This window comes from Haemaphysalis longicornis, unplaced genomic scaffold (assembly GCF_048455015.1).
Source record: "Haemaphysalis longicornis isolate Haplotype H1 unplaced genomic scaffold, Haemaphysalis longicornis Haplotype H1 scaffold_2, whole genome shotgun sequence".
Classification (NCBI taxonomy): Eukaryota; Metazoa; Arthropoda; class Arachnida; order Ixodida; family Ixodidae; genus Haemaphysalis; species Haemaphysalis longicornis.
Window position 1 is genome coordinate 76,364,693 of NW_027526295.1, and position 16,491 is coordinate 76,381,183.

At 44.8% G+C, this 16,491-nt stretch overlaps 1 protein-coding gene across 1 annotated transcript in view; it reads left to right on the forward strand.

Moving 5' to 3' along the window:
- Positions 1–4,943: 4,943 nt before the first annotated feature.
- LOC144168090 (phospholipid-transporting ATPase ABCA3-like) overlaps positions 4,944–16,491 on the forward strand; it is a 42,693-nt gene continuing 31,145 nt past the window's right edge. The window contains exon 1 of the mRNA XM_077697162.1: positions 4,944–5,276. Within this exon, the coding sequence (XP_077553288.1) occupies positions 4,944–5,276 (333 nt within the window). The remainder of the gene's footprint in view (positions 5,277–16,491) is intronic.

The window sequence follows — 16,491 nt, forward strand, 5'->3', positions numbered from 1 at the left end:
CATATATGGTCATGAGCAAAGAAACGGCAGACAACCGCACATGGCTGGTATGGTAGTGCCATCTGCGAAGACCGACGGTAGGCAAGGCGCTAAAAGTTCGCTTGAATACCCTCTCTTTTGACTACAAGGCAGACGTCCCGAAGACGCACGATTTGGCGGGAGAATCGAAATGTTAAGCTAAATGAATAAATTTTCCAGCGAATACTGCCGCGCAGTTTGTTGCCGGGCGAGCGCTGAGGGCATTTTAAAAGACAAAATCTTTTAAATAAAAAAAACTTGCATTTTGTCTGCATGGCTCCTTTAAATTTAAAAGTTCCCCGTTTAAAGTTTAAATTTAAAAGTTTAAATTTAAATCGTTCCCCGTCATCTTCCGTTCCTGAATTTCGTCATGCTCTCGATACCATTCTTAACAAGCTATCATTCGAAAATAAGAACGTTTTGATGTTACGCGACATAAACATTAACCTTCTCGATACAAGTGCTAAAGTATATACTGACTACACTGATTGGTTCTCTGGCTATGGACTCGAATCCCTGATTAACACCTACACAAGATGCAGCCCTCGGGGATCTCAAACACTTCTAGATCATGCATCATCTAATCTAACCCCGACTCCAGTATCTGGTGTATTGTGCACTGACATAACTGACCATTATCCCATTTTGCTTTCATTAGATCGTTCAACTTCACTCCTTGATAAACCCTTTTTTACTTCTGTTTTTTCTAAACATAAATTTAGCGATACCATTCTCAGTACTGACTGGTCTGGTGTTAATACCGCTGTTGACCCTGTGAAGGCTCTCGATGAATTATGTACATTGTTTTTAAAGGCTGTATCGTTGAGCACAACAACTGTTAAATGTAAAAAACAGTTCAAACACGCATGCAACCCTTACTGCAACCCAACCCAACCCATACTGCAACCCAACCCCGTGCCTGCAACCCAAACACGCATGCAACCCTTACTGACCAGTTTACGTAAAAAAGATAACCTTTACCGGAAAACAAAACGTCAACCTTTTAACACTGCTTTAGCCCAACGTTATAAAAATATACTAGTACTCTCAGTCATCTATTTAAGCTTGCTAAAAGGCAATATTATGAAACCGAATTTACGAAAAATAGTCATAACCCCCCAAAACAATAGAAATTAATCGGTGAATTTTTAAATACAGTGTCCTCGCGTAATAATTTTAACAAAATTAACTTTCACGGGACCGTCTTTCTTCAGCCATCCGACGTTGCTAATGCTTTCAGCAACTTTTTCTCGTTATGAACCCCAAGCATTACCACTACTGATCAGCACTCCCTACCCCGCTCCCCACACTCGTTTTATCTGTACCCAGTTACTGCCAATGAAGTGTACTTAACGATTTGTAACCTCAAAAATACCAGTCCCGGTTTGGATAACATTTCGATGAGTCATTTGAAACTTGTTGCTCATATCGTTTCGGAAACAATAAGTATCATAAATAATACTATTTTTAAGTCTGGCATTTTTCCTAAAAGCTTAAAGATGGCCAAGGTTATTCCAGTATTTAAGATAGGTAATAAGAAGTTAATTAACAACTATAGACCAATTTTAATCCTTTCCAGTTTGAGCAAGATCATCGAACAGTTACTTGTAAAACGCTTAACTAACTATCTAAGAAAATTTAACGTAATAGATTATTCACAATTCGGTTTTCGTGCGGGAAGTTCCACTAGCTTGGCTTTACTAACCTTAACCGATTTTATTAAAACATCTATTGATTGTGGTAAATATTTTGGCTCAGTATTCTTAGACCTCACAAAAGCTTTCGATACCATCAATCACAAAATTTTATTCATGAAACTAGAAGCATATGGTATAACCGGTCCAGCACTTACTCTATTAAAAATTACTTGGTTGATAGGCAATACCTGGTAGCTGCAGCTGGCTCGTTCTCCGACTGTAAAACTATTAACCAAGGTGTCAAGCAGGGTTCCATTCTCGGTCCCTTATTGTTTAATATTTATATCAATGACTTACCCAGCTTTTTACACCGATAAAACTGTCTTTTATATGCTGACGATACCACAATAACATTATCAGACACATCTATAGTATCCCTAACTGATAAATTAAACTCTGCTTTAACGGATGTGACTGAGTGGTGCTGCAGAAATAATTTATTTATTAATCCTAGTAAGACTAAATGTATGATCTTTAGAAACCACCAGAAAGTGTTAGGTATGTTGCCAGAATTAAGACTTGGCTCTAATCGGATCGTATCATGCGACTGCGTCCAATTTCTTGGTATAATTCTTGACACTAACCTTAAGTTCACATCTCACGTCGATCATATCAGAAAAAAATGGCATTTGGCATCCGGGCATTGCTCAAGGCACGACCGTTCTTTGCAACTAAAGCTTTGTTGTCACTTTGCTTCGCTTTCATGCACAGTCATATCAACTATGGAATCACTGCTTGGGGTAACACATATCACACCCACCTATCATCCATTCAGCACATTCAAAATCAAGCTATCCGTATCATTACTAGCAGCCCCCGCCATTCAAGTGCATCACCTAGACTCCGCGAAAATTCTGTTTTATCGGTCACAGCATTGTTTGATTATAACTTATGTATTTATTTTTTCAAACTACTCGACAACCAATTATGTTTTGAACTTGTTGACGTAGGTACTTTAGTGAATCATAACACTACTAGATTTGCCTTGAATAATAACTTGTTATATAAGGTAAAAACTAATTATGGCCAGCAAACATTTCATTTTGCCGCCATTAATCTATGGAACCACCTACCACTTAATATTAAATCATCACGTTCTATCACAGCCTTTAAAATCTCTAAAAAGTCTTCTTCTAACCTGATATGTTTCCTAATTTCTTTGTTGTGCTGGTTTGACTTTCGTCATTTGTTTGCACAGTAGTTTTTTGTCTACTTTTGTAAACTGTTAGTATTTATTTGTGTATAATGATAATTTGTTTTTTGAATGCCGTTTTTATGTACATAGCTTAATATTTTAGTAAATTCCATATGAAAACCATGCACTACATGTTCTTGCTTATTTTTTTTCTTCACTAATGTTTAATTGCACTTGTTTTTGCTTCAACTGCTGCTTCTGAAACGTTTTTTGTGTACTTCATCATCGAGGGCCCTAGTGCAGTCTCTGACTTCGGGACCCTCGTCTGTAAACTTCCTTTGTAACCGTTTACGTTTTATGAATAAACTTCAACTTCAACTTCAACTTCAAATTTCTGGCACGTAAAAATTGGGGATAATGCTTTTATAAACCCCAAGAAAGAATAAATAAACACAGACTTTCAACTTTGCCAGGGTCTTCGCGTGATACAGTGTGCACTGAAATGCATCCTTTTTTCGGTAAGCCAGAGGACCAATAATTTGGCACCGTTGGTCACTATTAGAAATCGACTCCTCAAAACCTTCCACCCACAAACGGTGCAGTAGGCACTATCAAGGTCTAATCAGCTTCAGCTTTCATCCGGTATGAACTAGATAAAGGGGAAATACATTGAGAATATTTTCTTTAGGATATTTGATGTACGGCACACAGATATCTACAGCACTTCTGGGGACCTATCAGCTAGTTGAGAACAACCACAAACGAGCCATGCTTTAAGAAAAGATCGTCCAAGCATTAACATTGACACTGTTTCACAGAGAAGTCACAATCGTTGCAATGTGCTGAATTAACGTCATCTTTTGATTGGCCACTCAAACCAAAAAAATAAATTCGTGGTGACGGCCACTCCTACGTGCTACTTCTCTTCAGGCCACCAAAACGAGTGCGACTAGACATATATTCACTAAATCATTTGCCTCTTGGGGCCTCACAATGCGCGGCGGACTTCTCCCAATGCAACTGCCCTATCGTGGTTTAACACCAAAATCCAGCCTTCCCAAAAGTGGGCGATTTCAATGATCTTCGCTGCGACCCGATACTGTTTGGTAAGATCATGCTCGGCGCAGGCGGGATAACCAATGACAGCCGTGACGCAGCATCGACGATATTCGCAATAGATGCAAGGCCACATGCTGCCTTATCCACTTAACAGCCTTTGTGCACTCAACTGAAGGCGACGAGATGATTAATGAATCGCATGGCAAGATCCACAGAATACTTTGATAGCAAAATAGGCAGTCCTTGAATGCATTAATGCGAACGGCGAGCACGGCATGAAATGTGTTAGCCTTTGTGTGTCGTAGGGTCGGGATCTCAATCGACTTCTGAACCGTTTTATGCCACCGGTTAGAAAGACGCTAGAGTAAATTCAAAGCCTCCTGTAGTCGTGTTATTACCATACCACTGATTTTAAGCTACATTGAAAACTTTTCCGCTGGATTTGTCCCCAGTCCGCTGCTCTTTAGGGATAGGTGTCAAGAATTTGCAAAAATAGGGGCATGCCACCACTCATCTGATACCTTAGACGGACACAATGGCGTACGATGCTCTTTGGGTTTTCTGAAGTGTATATTAACACGGTCTTATAGGGACCTGACGATATGACGTCATATTCCTGCACCACAATACATCCACACAACAAAGACAGACAATCACCAGTGTCATTCTTGTATGGTATGCTTCTTGCAGCCTGTACTGTAAAAGATCCGGCTCTGGAAGAGAGTGCCGGCGTGGGATTTACGGGTAGTGTGTGGCAGAAATTGAAAACTATTGGCTTTTGATTGGTGCTAGAACGTGAACTTACAGCGGTATTAGGTCTTCGTTCGATTGTCGCTCTTACGATAGCCGGAATGCGTAGCTACTTTGAATCTGCCTAACAAACTATCGAAACACAGAACTGAGAGCAGAGACTGGCAAACGGCAATCGGCGATGGCGTTGCTGACTTGGGAGTGATAGGAACCTTTGCCGATTCTAGATGAAGTTTCCCCTTTGTGGTAACATTGATGCTCTGTGACATAGGCTTCACGTTTAAATGAACCCAGGGGGTACATGGCAAGATCAGAACTTGGACGCCGACGTCGAAGCCGAGAAGGAGCTGGCGCGGAAATACAACTCCACGGACAAGGCAGCGACAATGGAGGACGAGGGCTACGCCGTCGTGGCCTGTGACCTCCAGAAGTCATTCGGTAGCTTTCGGGCTGTCCGCGGCATCAGCCTTGTCTTGCGGTGCGGAGAGTGCTTCGGCCTCTTGGGTGTGAATGGCGCGGGGAAGAGCACCACCTTTCAGATGCTCACGGGTCTGCTGTCCGCAACCGCGGGAGACGCTTTCATGAAGGACGCGTGTCTCTCTGCCAATCGCAAGAAGGTAAGTCACATTCAGTGCACAGACAATGCACTGCAAAGAAAATTTTTCTCACCGGAACACTTCAATGTCTCGGAATATGCCTACCACCTGCGACGAAAAAGGAAATGCTACGCTCTGCGCGAGCAGTATACCCTACGCGTAGAAGTGAACGGGATAAGGCGTTTCTTAGGCAAGCCGAAGCTTTCACCGATGTCATAAAACTGCGTCATTGGAAGTATTTTCGGCAATAAAGAGCGAATAAAGCCCGAAACGAAACGAAAGAGCGGAGATAATACGCTGTGTGTTTAAAGAACAAGGTTACGGTATGTGCCCCCGGGCAACTTTTTATTTTTCTCTTTCTTAGTAGACCACTTGCCCCTCAGCGAAGGAATTCTAATCCCGAAACTTCTCTAGCGCCTAATCCCCTGACGTGTATTTAAAAGCCAACTCAGATGGCATGTTCGCATTCAAGTTCGCACAGACGCCCAGGACCCAGCTCATGAAGTTTCCGCCGCGTGAAGATAATACGCTGCGTGTTTAGAGAACAAGGTTACGGTATGTGCCCCCGGGCAACTTTTTATTTTTCTCTTTCTTAAGAGGCCACTTGCCTCTCAGCGAAGGAATTCTAATCCCGAAACTTCTCGAGCGTGTTAATCCCCTGACGTGTATTTAAAAGCCTACTCAGAAGGCACGTCCACATTCGCGTTCGCACAGACGCAAAGGACCCCGCTCATGCAGTCTCCGCCGCGTGAAGATAATACGCTGCGTGTTTAGAGAACAGGGTTACGGTATGTGCCCCCGGGTCACTCTTTATTTTTCTGTTTCTTAGTAGGCCACTTGCTCCTCAGCGAAGGAATTCTAATCCCAAAACTTCTCGATTCGTTAATCTTCTGGCGTGTATTTAAAAGCCAACTTAGAAAGCAAAAGCGCATTCGCGTTCGCACAGACTTCCGGGAACCAGCTCAGACTCCGCCGCAGGAAGAAAATAAGCTGCGTGTTTTGTTACGATATGTGCCCCGGGCGACTTTTGATTTTCCGCCTCGCGTGTAGAAAGACCGTGGTTCGAATCCTGGTGCCGGACAATTCCCGCCTCCCAAAAAAGAAAAACCCTCGCCATTCTAGAATTGCAGTTGGGGCTTGTGGTGCGGCCTGAAATCGGCGACCATTGCCGGTAACGCACTCCCTCACCCGAGAAGGATTGCCTACCCTGGTATAGTAACGGACACAACCTCCCATGAATACGCCAATTAACCCACGGCCCTCAGTCTCTAGTGGCTGCGAAGCAACTGACCACGGCGGTGGGCAGACCTGTGACGCAGCAGGGGGTGCTAAGAATACCTAGACTCGGACTGGCCACCATTGGAATCTGAACCTGGCAACGTTTAACACGAGAACCTTTTCTAGTGAAGTGCGTCTAGAGGTGTTGTTCGAGGAATTAAAGGACATCAAATGGGATGTCACAGCGCGTACTGAGGTTAGGATAACAGGGGAAGCTTTTACGGTGCGGTAAAATGGACACGTTCTATGTTACCGTGAACTACAGCACAGAAGAGAACTGGGTGTAGGATTTCTAGTCAATAAAAGCATAGCTGGCAACACAGAAGAATACTATAGCATTAACGAAAGGGCAGCAGGTCTTGTTATTAGGCTCAATAAGGGGTACAAGCTCAAGGTGGTACAGGGCTATGCCCCCACATCCAGCCATGACGACAAGGTAGTGGAACGCTTCTATGAAGATGTGGAATCGGCAATGCCTAAAGTAAAAACACAGTATACCGTAGTTCTGGGAGATTTCAATGCTAAAGTAGGCAAGCATCAGGCTGGAGACAAGGCAGTTGGGAACTATGGTCTGGGGTGTAGAAATAGTAGGGGTGACTTACTAGTCGAGTTGGGAGAACGGCATAATCTACGCATAATGAATACCTTCTTCTGTAAACGGGATAGCCCGAAGTGGACGGGGAGGAGCCCGAATGGGGACCTTAAAAATGAAATAGACTTCTTATTATGCGATACCCCTGGCGTTGTGACGGATGTGGAAGTGCTCGGAATGATAAGGTGTAGTGACCATCGCATGGTAAGATCTCGAATTAAGCTAGATTTGAGGAGGAACCGTAACAAGCTAGTACAAAAGAAGCCGATTAATAAACTAACCCTAAGGCCTAAAGTAGAACAATTCAGGATCACGCTGCAGAACCGATACTCAGCTCTTACCGAGGAAGCCGAGCCTACGACACATGAAGCCAGCGACAACCTTACACGCATTATCACAGAGTGTGCAGTAGAAGTCGGGGGCACGATGGCTAGACAGAATACTGGTAAATTTTCCCAGGAGACAAAAGATCTAATTTGGAAACGGAAAACCATGACAATATCCACCCCAGATGACAGAATAGAACTAACGAAGCTTTCTAAGTAATCAATAAGTGCAAGACAGCTGACATACGGAAGTATAATATGGAGAGGATCGAATACGCTGTAAAGAACCGAGGTAGCCTGAAAGCAGTAGAGACGTCTTGGCGTGGGGAAAAATCAGATGTATACACTTAAAGACAAGCAAGGCACTGTCATCACAAATAGGGATAACATAGTCACAGTGGCCGAGGAGTTCTATAGGGATCTGTACAGTAGACAGGACATCCAGGATAATGCCAAACGAGAAAGTAGTTCATAGGAGAAAGACATCCCACCAGTAATGACCGGAGAAGTAAGGAAGGGTTTCAAAGAAATGAAAGGGGGCAAAGCACCTGGTGAGCATCAGATCACAGCATACCTCTTGAATGATGGAGGAGAAATTGTACTTGAAAAACTGGCAAACCTGTATACGCAATGCCTAATTACTGCAAGCGTGCCGGAATCTTGGAAGAACGCGAACACCATCCTAATTCATAAGAAAGGTGACATGAAGGACCTGAAAAATTACAGGCCGATCAGCTTACTGTCAGTCGTCTACAAGGTACTTACCAAGGTAATCGCTAACTAAATTTCTTCCACATTAGACTTCAGTCAACCTCAAGAACAGGCAAGGTTCCGTAAAGGTTATTCAACAATAGACCACATTCACACGATCAATCAGGTGACAGAGAAATGCGCTGAGTATTCTGAACCCCTATATATAGCCTTCATAGATTATGAGAAAGCATTCGACTCGGTCGAAACCCTAGCAGTTATTCAGGCATTACGGAACCAGGGAGTGGATGAGCATTATGTAAAAATACGAGAGAATATCTACAATGGGTCCACAGCTACCATAATCCTCCATAAGGAGAGCAGTAAAATACCTATAAGGAAGGGCGTCAGGTAAGAAGACAGAATCTTTACAATGTTATTCACAGCATGTTTACAAGAACTATTCAGAACGTTGGATTGGGAACAGGTGGGAGTAAGGGTTAATGAAGAATACCTCAGTAACCTCAGATTTGCTTATGACGTTGCCTTGCTAAGTAACTCGGCTGACGAATTGCAAAGCATGCTTTTCGCACTAGACGAACGGAGTAGAACAGGGGCTTGAAAAGTAATATGCAGAAAACTAAAATAATGATCAATAACCTCGGGACAGCACAACCGTTATATTGGGTAGGGGGCGAAGTACTGGAAGTGGTAAAAAATTATATCTACTTTGGCCAAGTTGTGACCCCAGATTCCAACCATGAGGAACAGATAATTAGAAGGATCAGAATGGGGTGGAGTGCATACGGCAGACATTCTCAGATAATAAATAGCAGCCTACCATTGTCCATGAAGAAGAAAGTTCATGACAGCTGCGTCTTACCGGTACTCACCCACGGGAAGAAACTTGGAGGCTCACTAAAAGGGTTCAACTAGAACTACTCTGAGGACAATGGAGCGAAAAATGATAGGTGTAACAATAAGGGACTGGAAGAGAGCGGAGTGGGTAAGGGAACAAACGGGTGTTAGGACATAGTGGCGGAAATTAAGAAGAAATGGGCGTGGGCAGGGCATGTAATGCGCAGGCAAGATAACCGTTGGTCATTAAGGGTAACAGAGTGGATCCCTAGAGAAGGCAAGCGTAGCAGGGGGTGGCAGGGGAGATGAGATCAAGAAGTTTGCAGGGACAAATTGGTCACAGTCGGCACAGGACCGGGGTAATTGGAGAATAATGGGAGAGGCCTTTGCCCTGCAGTGGGCGTAGATAGGCTGGCGATGATGATATATCCGATATAGAAGTCAAATTGAAAAATAAAATATTTATTCTAACGTTCCGAGCCCGTCTTTTTCAAAGATACAAATAGTGCAGATAATGTGGGATAAAATAAATTTCAGTTGCGGGCGGCGCGAGATGTATCAGGCGAAACGTAGGCTCTACGCGACACAGTAGCATGCGAAGCCCCAGAACGAGGGGGCGGAATCGCTGGAGTAGTGCGGGGAATAGAGGGGAAAGGGGGAGTAATCAAGACAGGCGAGGCTATAGGATGACGGGAAAGTGTGCATAGCATTGAAGTCACCGCTAGAAAGCAAAAAAGTGAGGGACTTATGAGGGGCTCGTTTCCTGCTCGTTTTTTTACTGGAAATTGACTGGTTAGGAGACAAAGGTGCGGGAGCCCAGGGTTAATTACGGACGCCTTGTGTAATCGTTAACACACACACACAAACGCGCGCGCGCGCACGCGGGCGCGCGCGCGCAACAACGAAAACAAAGGGAAAAAGGAAGGAAGGAACGCAGATTAGGATTGAGGCAACAGAGGGGTTTTTTTAGCGGGAGGGGCTCTTGAACCGCAGCGGGGGAATGCAGGGATGAAAGAGGTTCGAAGACCGGCCCAAACAGCACGTGGTTTCACATAAAGTGGAATTGCGAAAACGCTTCCTTCATAAAACGTGACATCTGTCCACGATGCGGACGCAGAAAGGCGAGGTCATTCAATACAAGGACAATTAATTTCCCAAGAGCTTAAGGCTAGGTGGGCGCTATGCCTACATGAAGCATCCAAGCAACTTTTCAATATTGTTATTGACCACGATAACTCACAACTACAGCACATCATCATTGAGGAACGAAAACTTACTGACAACGTAGACTTGACGTCCCTTGAAAGTAATCTTTTAAAAGTGTTTGCAGAAAACAAAGAGCGCCAAGTAATGCTAACAAAACAGAAAAAGCTGCTTCGTGGCACCATAACTTCCCCTGTTGAAAAAGTAGAGAAGTCTTTTTTTCCTTCCCATGCTATCCCCGAAAATGTTCCTGACCTGAACACCTCACAGCTCCAAGTGTGCATCATAGTAAACCTTTCCGACACCCCCCTCAATGATGTCGAAGAACGCGTGCTATGAAGAGGTTTCAATTTTTGCCCTGCAACTGGCACACTAGACGAATTCCAACTATATAAGGGTTTAGAGAACTTCTCCTGAACGCTTGAGCTCAGCGAATCACTACTATGGCAAATCATTACTATGGTAAATCACAAGACTAGGCTGCCATAACTACGTCATTGGGCTCCTCCCCCACAAAGAGACAAATTGATTGATTGTAGGGTTGAACGCGCCGACGCAACGCCGGCGATGAGGCGCACCGTAGTGGAGGGCTACGGATTAATTTTGACCACCTGGGGATCTTTAACGTGCGCCGAAACCTCGTACACACGAGCGTTTTTGCTTTTCGCCTCCATCAGAAAAGCGGCCACCGGGGCCGGGAATCGAACCCGCGAACTCGTGCTCAGCAGCGCAACGCCTTAGCCACTGAGCCAACGCGGCGGTTACAAAGAGACAAATGCTTAGACATCCAGATCAATGCAGTACAATGTGACATTCTCACTTAATGTAAACATCGATTACCACATCACAAAAATCTCTGAAGGAAAGAGGAAAAGGCATTAAAAGGTTTAAGCGGGAGCTCCAACAACACAATCAAACCCGCCCACAAAGGTGGCGCCATTGTTTTTATGAATAAGCAGGACTACATCACTCAGGCAGAAAGACAGCTCAGCGATACGTCTTTCTATAAACAAACCAACACCTATCAGACTCCCCAATTAAAGAACAAGGTAAGGAAGACACTGATGGCGCTCGTCAAAGACAAAAAATTCCGCAAAAAACTGCACCTGTGTTCTGTGTTCTCTCTCTGCCCTCGCTCTTTTTGCGCTATGAATTCGTCAAGATCGCCACACCAACTTGCCCAAGAATCCGTACTCACTTCAGGTTTTAAGTCTAGCTCCAGGACGATTTTATAAGTTGCCTAAAACACATAAAGCAGGAAATCCAGGCAGACCAATCATCACTGGTAGAGGGACGGTAACAGAAATGATGTCTAGGTTTATGAATAGCTTAATCAAAGACATTCCTCCAACACTACCTTCGTATGTGAAGGATACAAACGATTTTCTAGCTGGTATAATGAACCTAATTATACCGAAGATAGCCTCCTAGTCACTGTCGATGTCGCCTCGCTATATTCAAATATTGCACATTCGGACGGCATCCGATCTGTAAACCAAGCGTACGATGATGCTTCCCAGGACAATGCAATTGATGGTGAAACTCTCCGCGTGCTTGTAAAGCTTGTCTTGGAGCTGAAAAACTTTGAGTTCGACAATCAGCACTACGTGCAATCGATGGGACCTCGATGGGAACAAAAATAGGACCCACCTATGTTAATATTTTTATGGGAACATTGGAATCTGTACTTCTAACCAATCTGCGGCTTCACCCCCTTCTCTATCGAAGGTTCATTGACGACAATTTTCTCATTTGGTGCCATGGGGAAGAGGAACTTCTAAAATTTATAACCGATTTCAACGACGCGCATGAAAACATTTCATTCTCCCACTCATATTCCGCATCTGCGAATAACTTTATCGATGTTACAGTGAGAATATCGGACAACACGCTTGTGACCTCAGTGTACAGGAGCCAACAGACCGACATCAATACTTGCATTTCAAAAGCAACCATGTTAAACACTGTAAACTCGGCATACCATACAGTCAGTCTCTGCGTTTTAGAAGGATATGCTCTGACCTAGCTGATTTTGCATCCAACTGTCAACAACTAATTAAGACCCTACACGACAACAATACCCACCGTCTCTCATCAGTGATGCCATTAAGAAGTCTGACAAACAGGACCGCCGCCACCTGATCAATAACTCAAAAGCCAAATCTACGAATACAACTCTTAACCTTATTCTAACATATGCCGCTTCGTTCTACAACTTTAGCTGCATACTAAGAAAGCACCACAACATTGTACTTCAAAGCGAGAAGTTGCGAAGTGTTTTCCCTGAGCCTCCCCGCGTCGTGTACCGACGTGCGAGGAACACCAGAAATATTGCAACGTCATCCAGGGCCAGCACTCCCAGTTTCACAGGCAGCGGACCCTGCATTAAGCCTAGGTGCAACTGTGCCCCATGATGGCTAAAGCATCTGTCGCCACCAACACCACGTCTTCATTCTCTTTCCATGGAAGAGGAAAGTTTGACTGTGGTAGCGCAAGCAAACATTGTCTACCTTCTTGAATGCACCATATGCCACGCCCAGTACGTTGGTCAAACTGAGAATCCGTTTAGAATGAGAATCAACAACCACCGAGCACACATAAAGTCCCTACCACACCTTCCCCTATCTAAACATGTAAATAATCTAGGCCACCCCTTTCATGCATTCAGAGCCACCGTGCTTCAGTCCTTTTTCAAAACGCATTATGACCGTGAAACCCGTGAATCGTACCTTATATACAAGTTTAACACTCTCTTGAGTGGCATAAATGAAAACACAGGCGGATTGTCTTGCTTGCCCAACCAGGCATCAGAGAAGGCTGATGCAGCGAGCAACTGAGAAACTTTGTTCCGAAAGAAAAGCGTTTTTACTTCTTCTTTTCTCTCTTTTTTCAAATCTTTATGTATTGTACCCTGTACGTAATTTACTTTGTACTGCGTCAGTGTAGTGCTTGTGTATTGTTGCCGTACCGTGTAGGCACGAATGTACATAGATTTCACCATTGAACCCCTTGCTATATATGCGTCTAATATTATTTTCTGTCCCTTTGCACTGAGCAATTGCTATCTAGAAGATGATCTTTCATGAATGCTCTTTGTGACCTTCATGTGGAACTCCACATCGCCATTTTTGTATGTGTTACTTATAATTATATCCACTCATTTTTGGGTATTTATGTGACATAGCCTAAACTAGCTTTACTTTGGATATTATTGTCCTTGCTTTGAATGACATTGCCTTTCTGCGTCCGCCTCGAGGACGGCTGTCACGTTTTACGCAGGAAAACGTTTCCGCGATTCCACTTTATGTGAAACCACTTCCTGTTTGGGGCGTTCTTCGAACCTCTTTCAGCCCCGCATACCCCCACTGTGATTCACGCGCCCCTCCCGCTAAAAGAAACCCTCTCTTGTCTCAACCCCCCTCTTCCTTCCTTTGGTTTCTTGTTTTTTTTCTTTTTTTGCGTGTGTGTTTGTATTAACTCTTGCACTAGGCGCCCGTAATTACCTCTGGGCTCTCCCACCCTTTACCTCTAACCAGTCAATTTCTAGTTAAGAAACGAGCAGGAAACGAGTCCCTCTTTAGTCCCTCACTTTCTTGCTATTCAGCGGTGACTTCAGTGTCATGCACACTTTCCTGTTATCCTGTAGCCTCCCTTGTCTTGATTACACACCCCTTCCCCTCTGTCACCAAAAACTACTCACACGCCTCCACCGCACTTTCTGGAGCTTCGCATGCTTCTGCGTAGCGTAGAGCCTACGTTTTGCTTGATAGATCTTTTCGCCCCGCACACAACTAAAATGTATTAACATCCAAATGATATGCACTATTTGTATCTTTTAAAAAGACCGGCCACCGGTTGAAACGTTAGAATAAATATTATGTTTTTCAATTTGACTTCTATATCGTACGGTTAACCTGATTGCCATAAGCCTTTTATCTTCACTATACATACAAATATATATATATATATATATATATATATATATATATATATATATATATATATATATATATATATATATATATGGGTGTGTGTGTGTGTGGTGTTCGTATATTGTGAAAAAAGTCGACTGACACATCGACTGCAACTGTTGCCAACAGTTGCGGAGTTAGAAACCCGTTCTTCAGGGCTGTATTTTATTTGCTCATATTTTGCCTTTATACAAAAATGTCTTTGAGGGAGGGTCATGCCCCTCGTTTCTCCGGGAGAGGTCGCGAGTGAGGGGTGTTTGGAACAGTTTGAGCAAGTGAGAAACGTCACCTCATAGCCGGAGCAACCATTCTCCAAACCTACACGCCCGCTATCCTGCAGTCGTGGCACCATTACTATCCTGCAGTCGTGGTTCCACTCTTCCATAAACGCTAGCAGAGGGAGTCCTACTTTATACATAAATTCCAGGCATTCACCCATGGCATCACTTACAATTCTGGCGGGCTCTCATTCTTGCGGCTGAAATCTGCGCCATAGGCGAAAATATCGGGGACATGCGGGCGAAAGAGGGGTGTAGGGGGGAACCGGGATCGTGTATTGAACTAGAAAAAAAGGAAACCCTGTTTTGGTCACCAAGCCAAGCAAAACAAAAGCGATAGAAACGCCCTCACGCCCGTTCGGCAACCATTACCTGTCTGATCAGTGACCTTGAACAGCTGTGAGCGCACCCCCCTGGCCCCCCGACGCAGAGTGGCCTGAATAATGACCGCCGTACCACCGACAAACAGCCAAAGAATGCCGCAGCAAACGTACACACATTCCAGTGTTACTTGCCCCAAGGCTCGATGGCCGCAAGGCAAAGCTTCGCTGCACCCTTCGGTTTCGTCGACATGGCGTCAAGACGAGAAAAGCTGTAGGCTTCACCGGGAATGAAACAGAACAAAAATGGGACAACAAATCCGGAGTATGGCGCGGGCACCATTCGTCGACTGGGTGGGCCGTGCAAGCATGAGGCCTTGCAGTTTGACCGAGTCGAAGATCTATGCCTGTGCCGCCATCTTATGTCCGTCTCCCTTCACCCCTTTTTAGCCCATTTTCTTTTCCCGCTGACTTTTTTACATCATTTACCAATCACTCTGGACTCGGTGTTGGTATTGATTTTGTTAGCTTGTGTACTTCTTAACGTGCTTTCTTGCTGCCATTTCGTCCGTGTTCTTTCCCCTTCCCTCACCTTCCACCTTTCTAGCCAATCGGAATGCCTCACTTGCTCTAACTGTTTGAAACACCCCTCACCCGCGACCTCTCACGGATGAATGAGGGGTATGACCCTCCCGCGTAGACGTTTTTGTATAGAGGCAAAATGTGAGCAGTTAAAATATAGCCCTGAAGAAGGAGTTTCTAACAACGGGAAACGTCTCAGTCGGCTTCTCTCACTATTTTGATACTGGTACATCGAACTCTCATGATTTCTCTCTCTGTCTCTCTCTCTCTCTCTCTCTCTCTCTCTATATATATATATATATATATATATATATATATATGAATACGCACATCAGCATACACGAGCACGCACACTCAAAGACCTTCATCTATATATTTATAATTGCGCGCGTGTGTGCGAGTGCGTGTTGGTTGTGCTGTGTTGTGTTGTGTGTGTGTGTTTGTGTGTGTGGGCGCGTGCGTGTGTGTGTGTGTGTGTGTGCGTGAGCATGTGCCGGTGCGTACGTGTGTGTGTGTGCATGTGTATGCGTGTGTGCGTATGCGCGTCTGCCCGCACTCGTGTGCGTGTGTGTGCGTGCGTGTGCGTGCACGTGCGTGTGGGTGTGTGTGCGTGTGTGTGCGTGTGTATGCGTGTGTGTGTGTGCATGTGCGTGTGCGTTTGCATGTGCGTGCGCGTGCGTGCTTGTTTGTGTCTGTGCGTGTGTGCGCGCGTGTGCGTGCGTGTTTGCGAGTGCGTGTGTGCGTCTGCGTGTGCCCGTGTGCTTGGGAGTGTGTAGCTGCGAAACCGGCATCGTTAGTGCCACCTGCACGAGCAGCTGTGAGGACGAGGACGAACAGTGGTCAGCAGCAGTGCCAGCTACATATGGCGTCACACACCGCTTGGATCCTGCTCCATCTTATTCCGCCATTACAGCCTCGGGTTCTTTGCACCCGCATGTTTGCCACCAGCGTGCTTTAACACTTTACGACGCAGGACAGATGACTAGCCCTTCGTGCTCCGCCACCTATCTGCAATCTTCGTACTGACGACAATGCAGTTTTTATGCCATCTCACATGTTCTACCAACGCCGGCCTCTATCTGCGTTTTTCACTGTGCTAGCTCTATGCAATGGGCGAGCCACCCTGTGTGTTTCTATT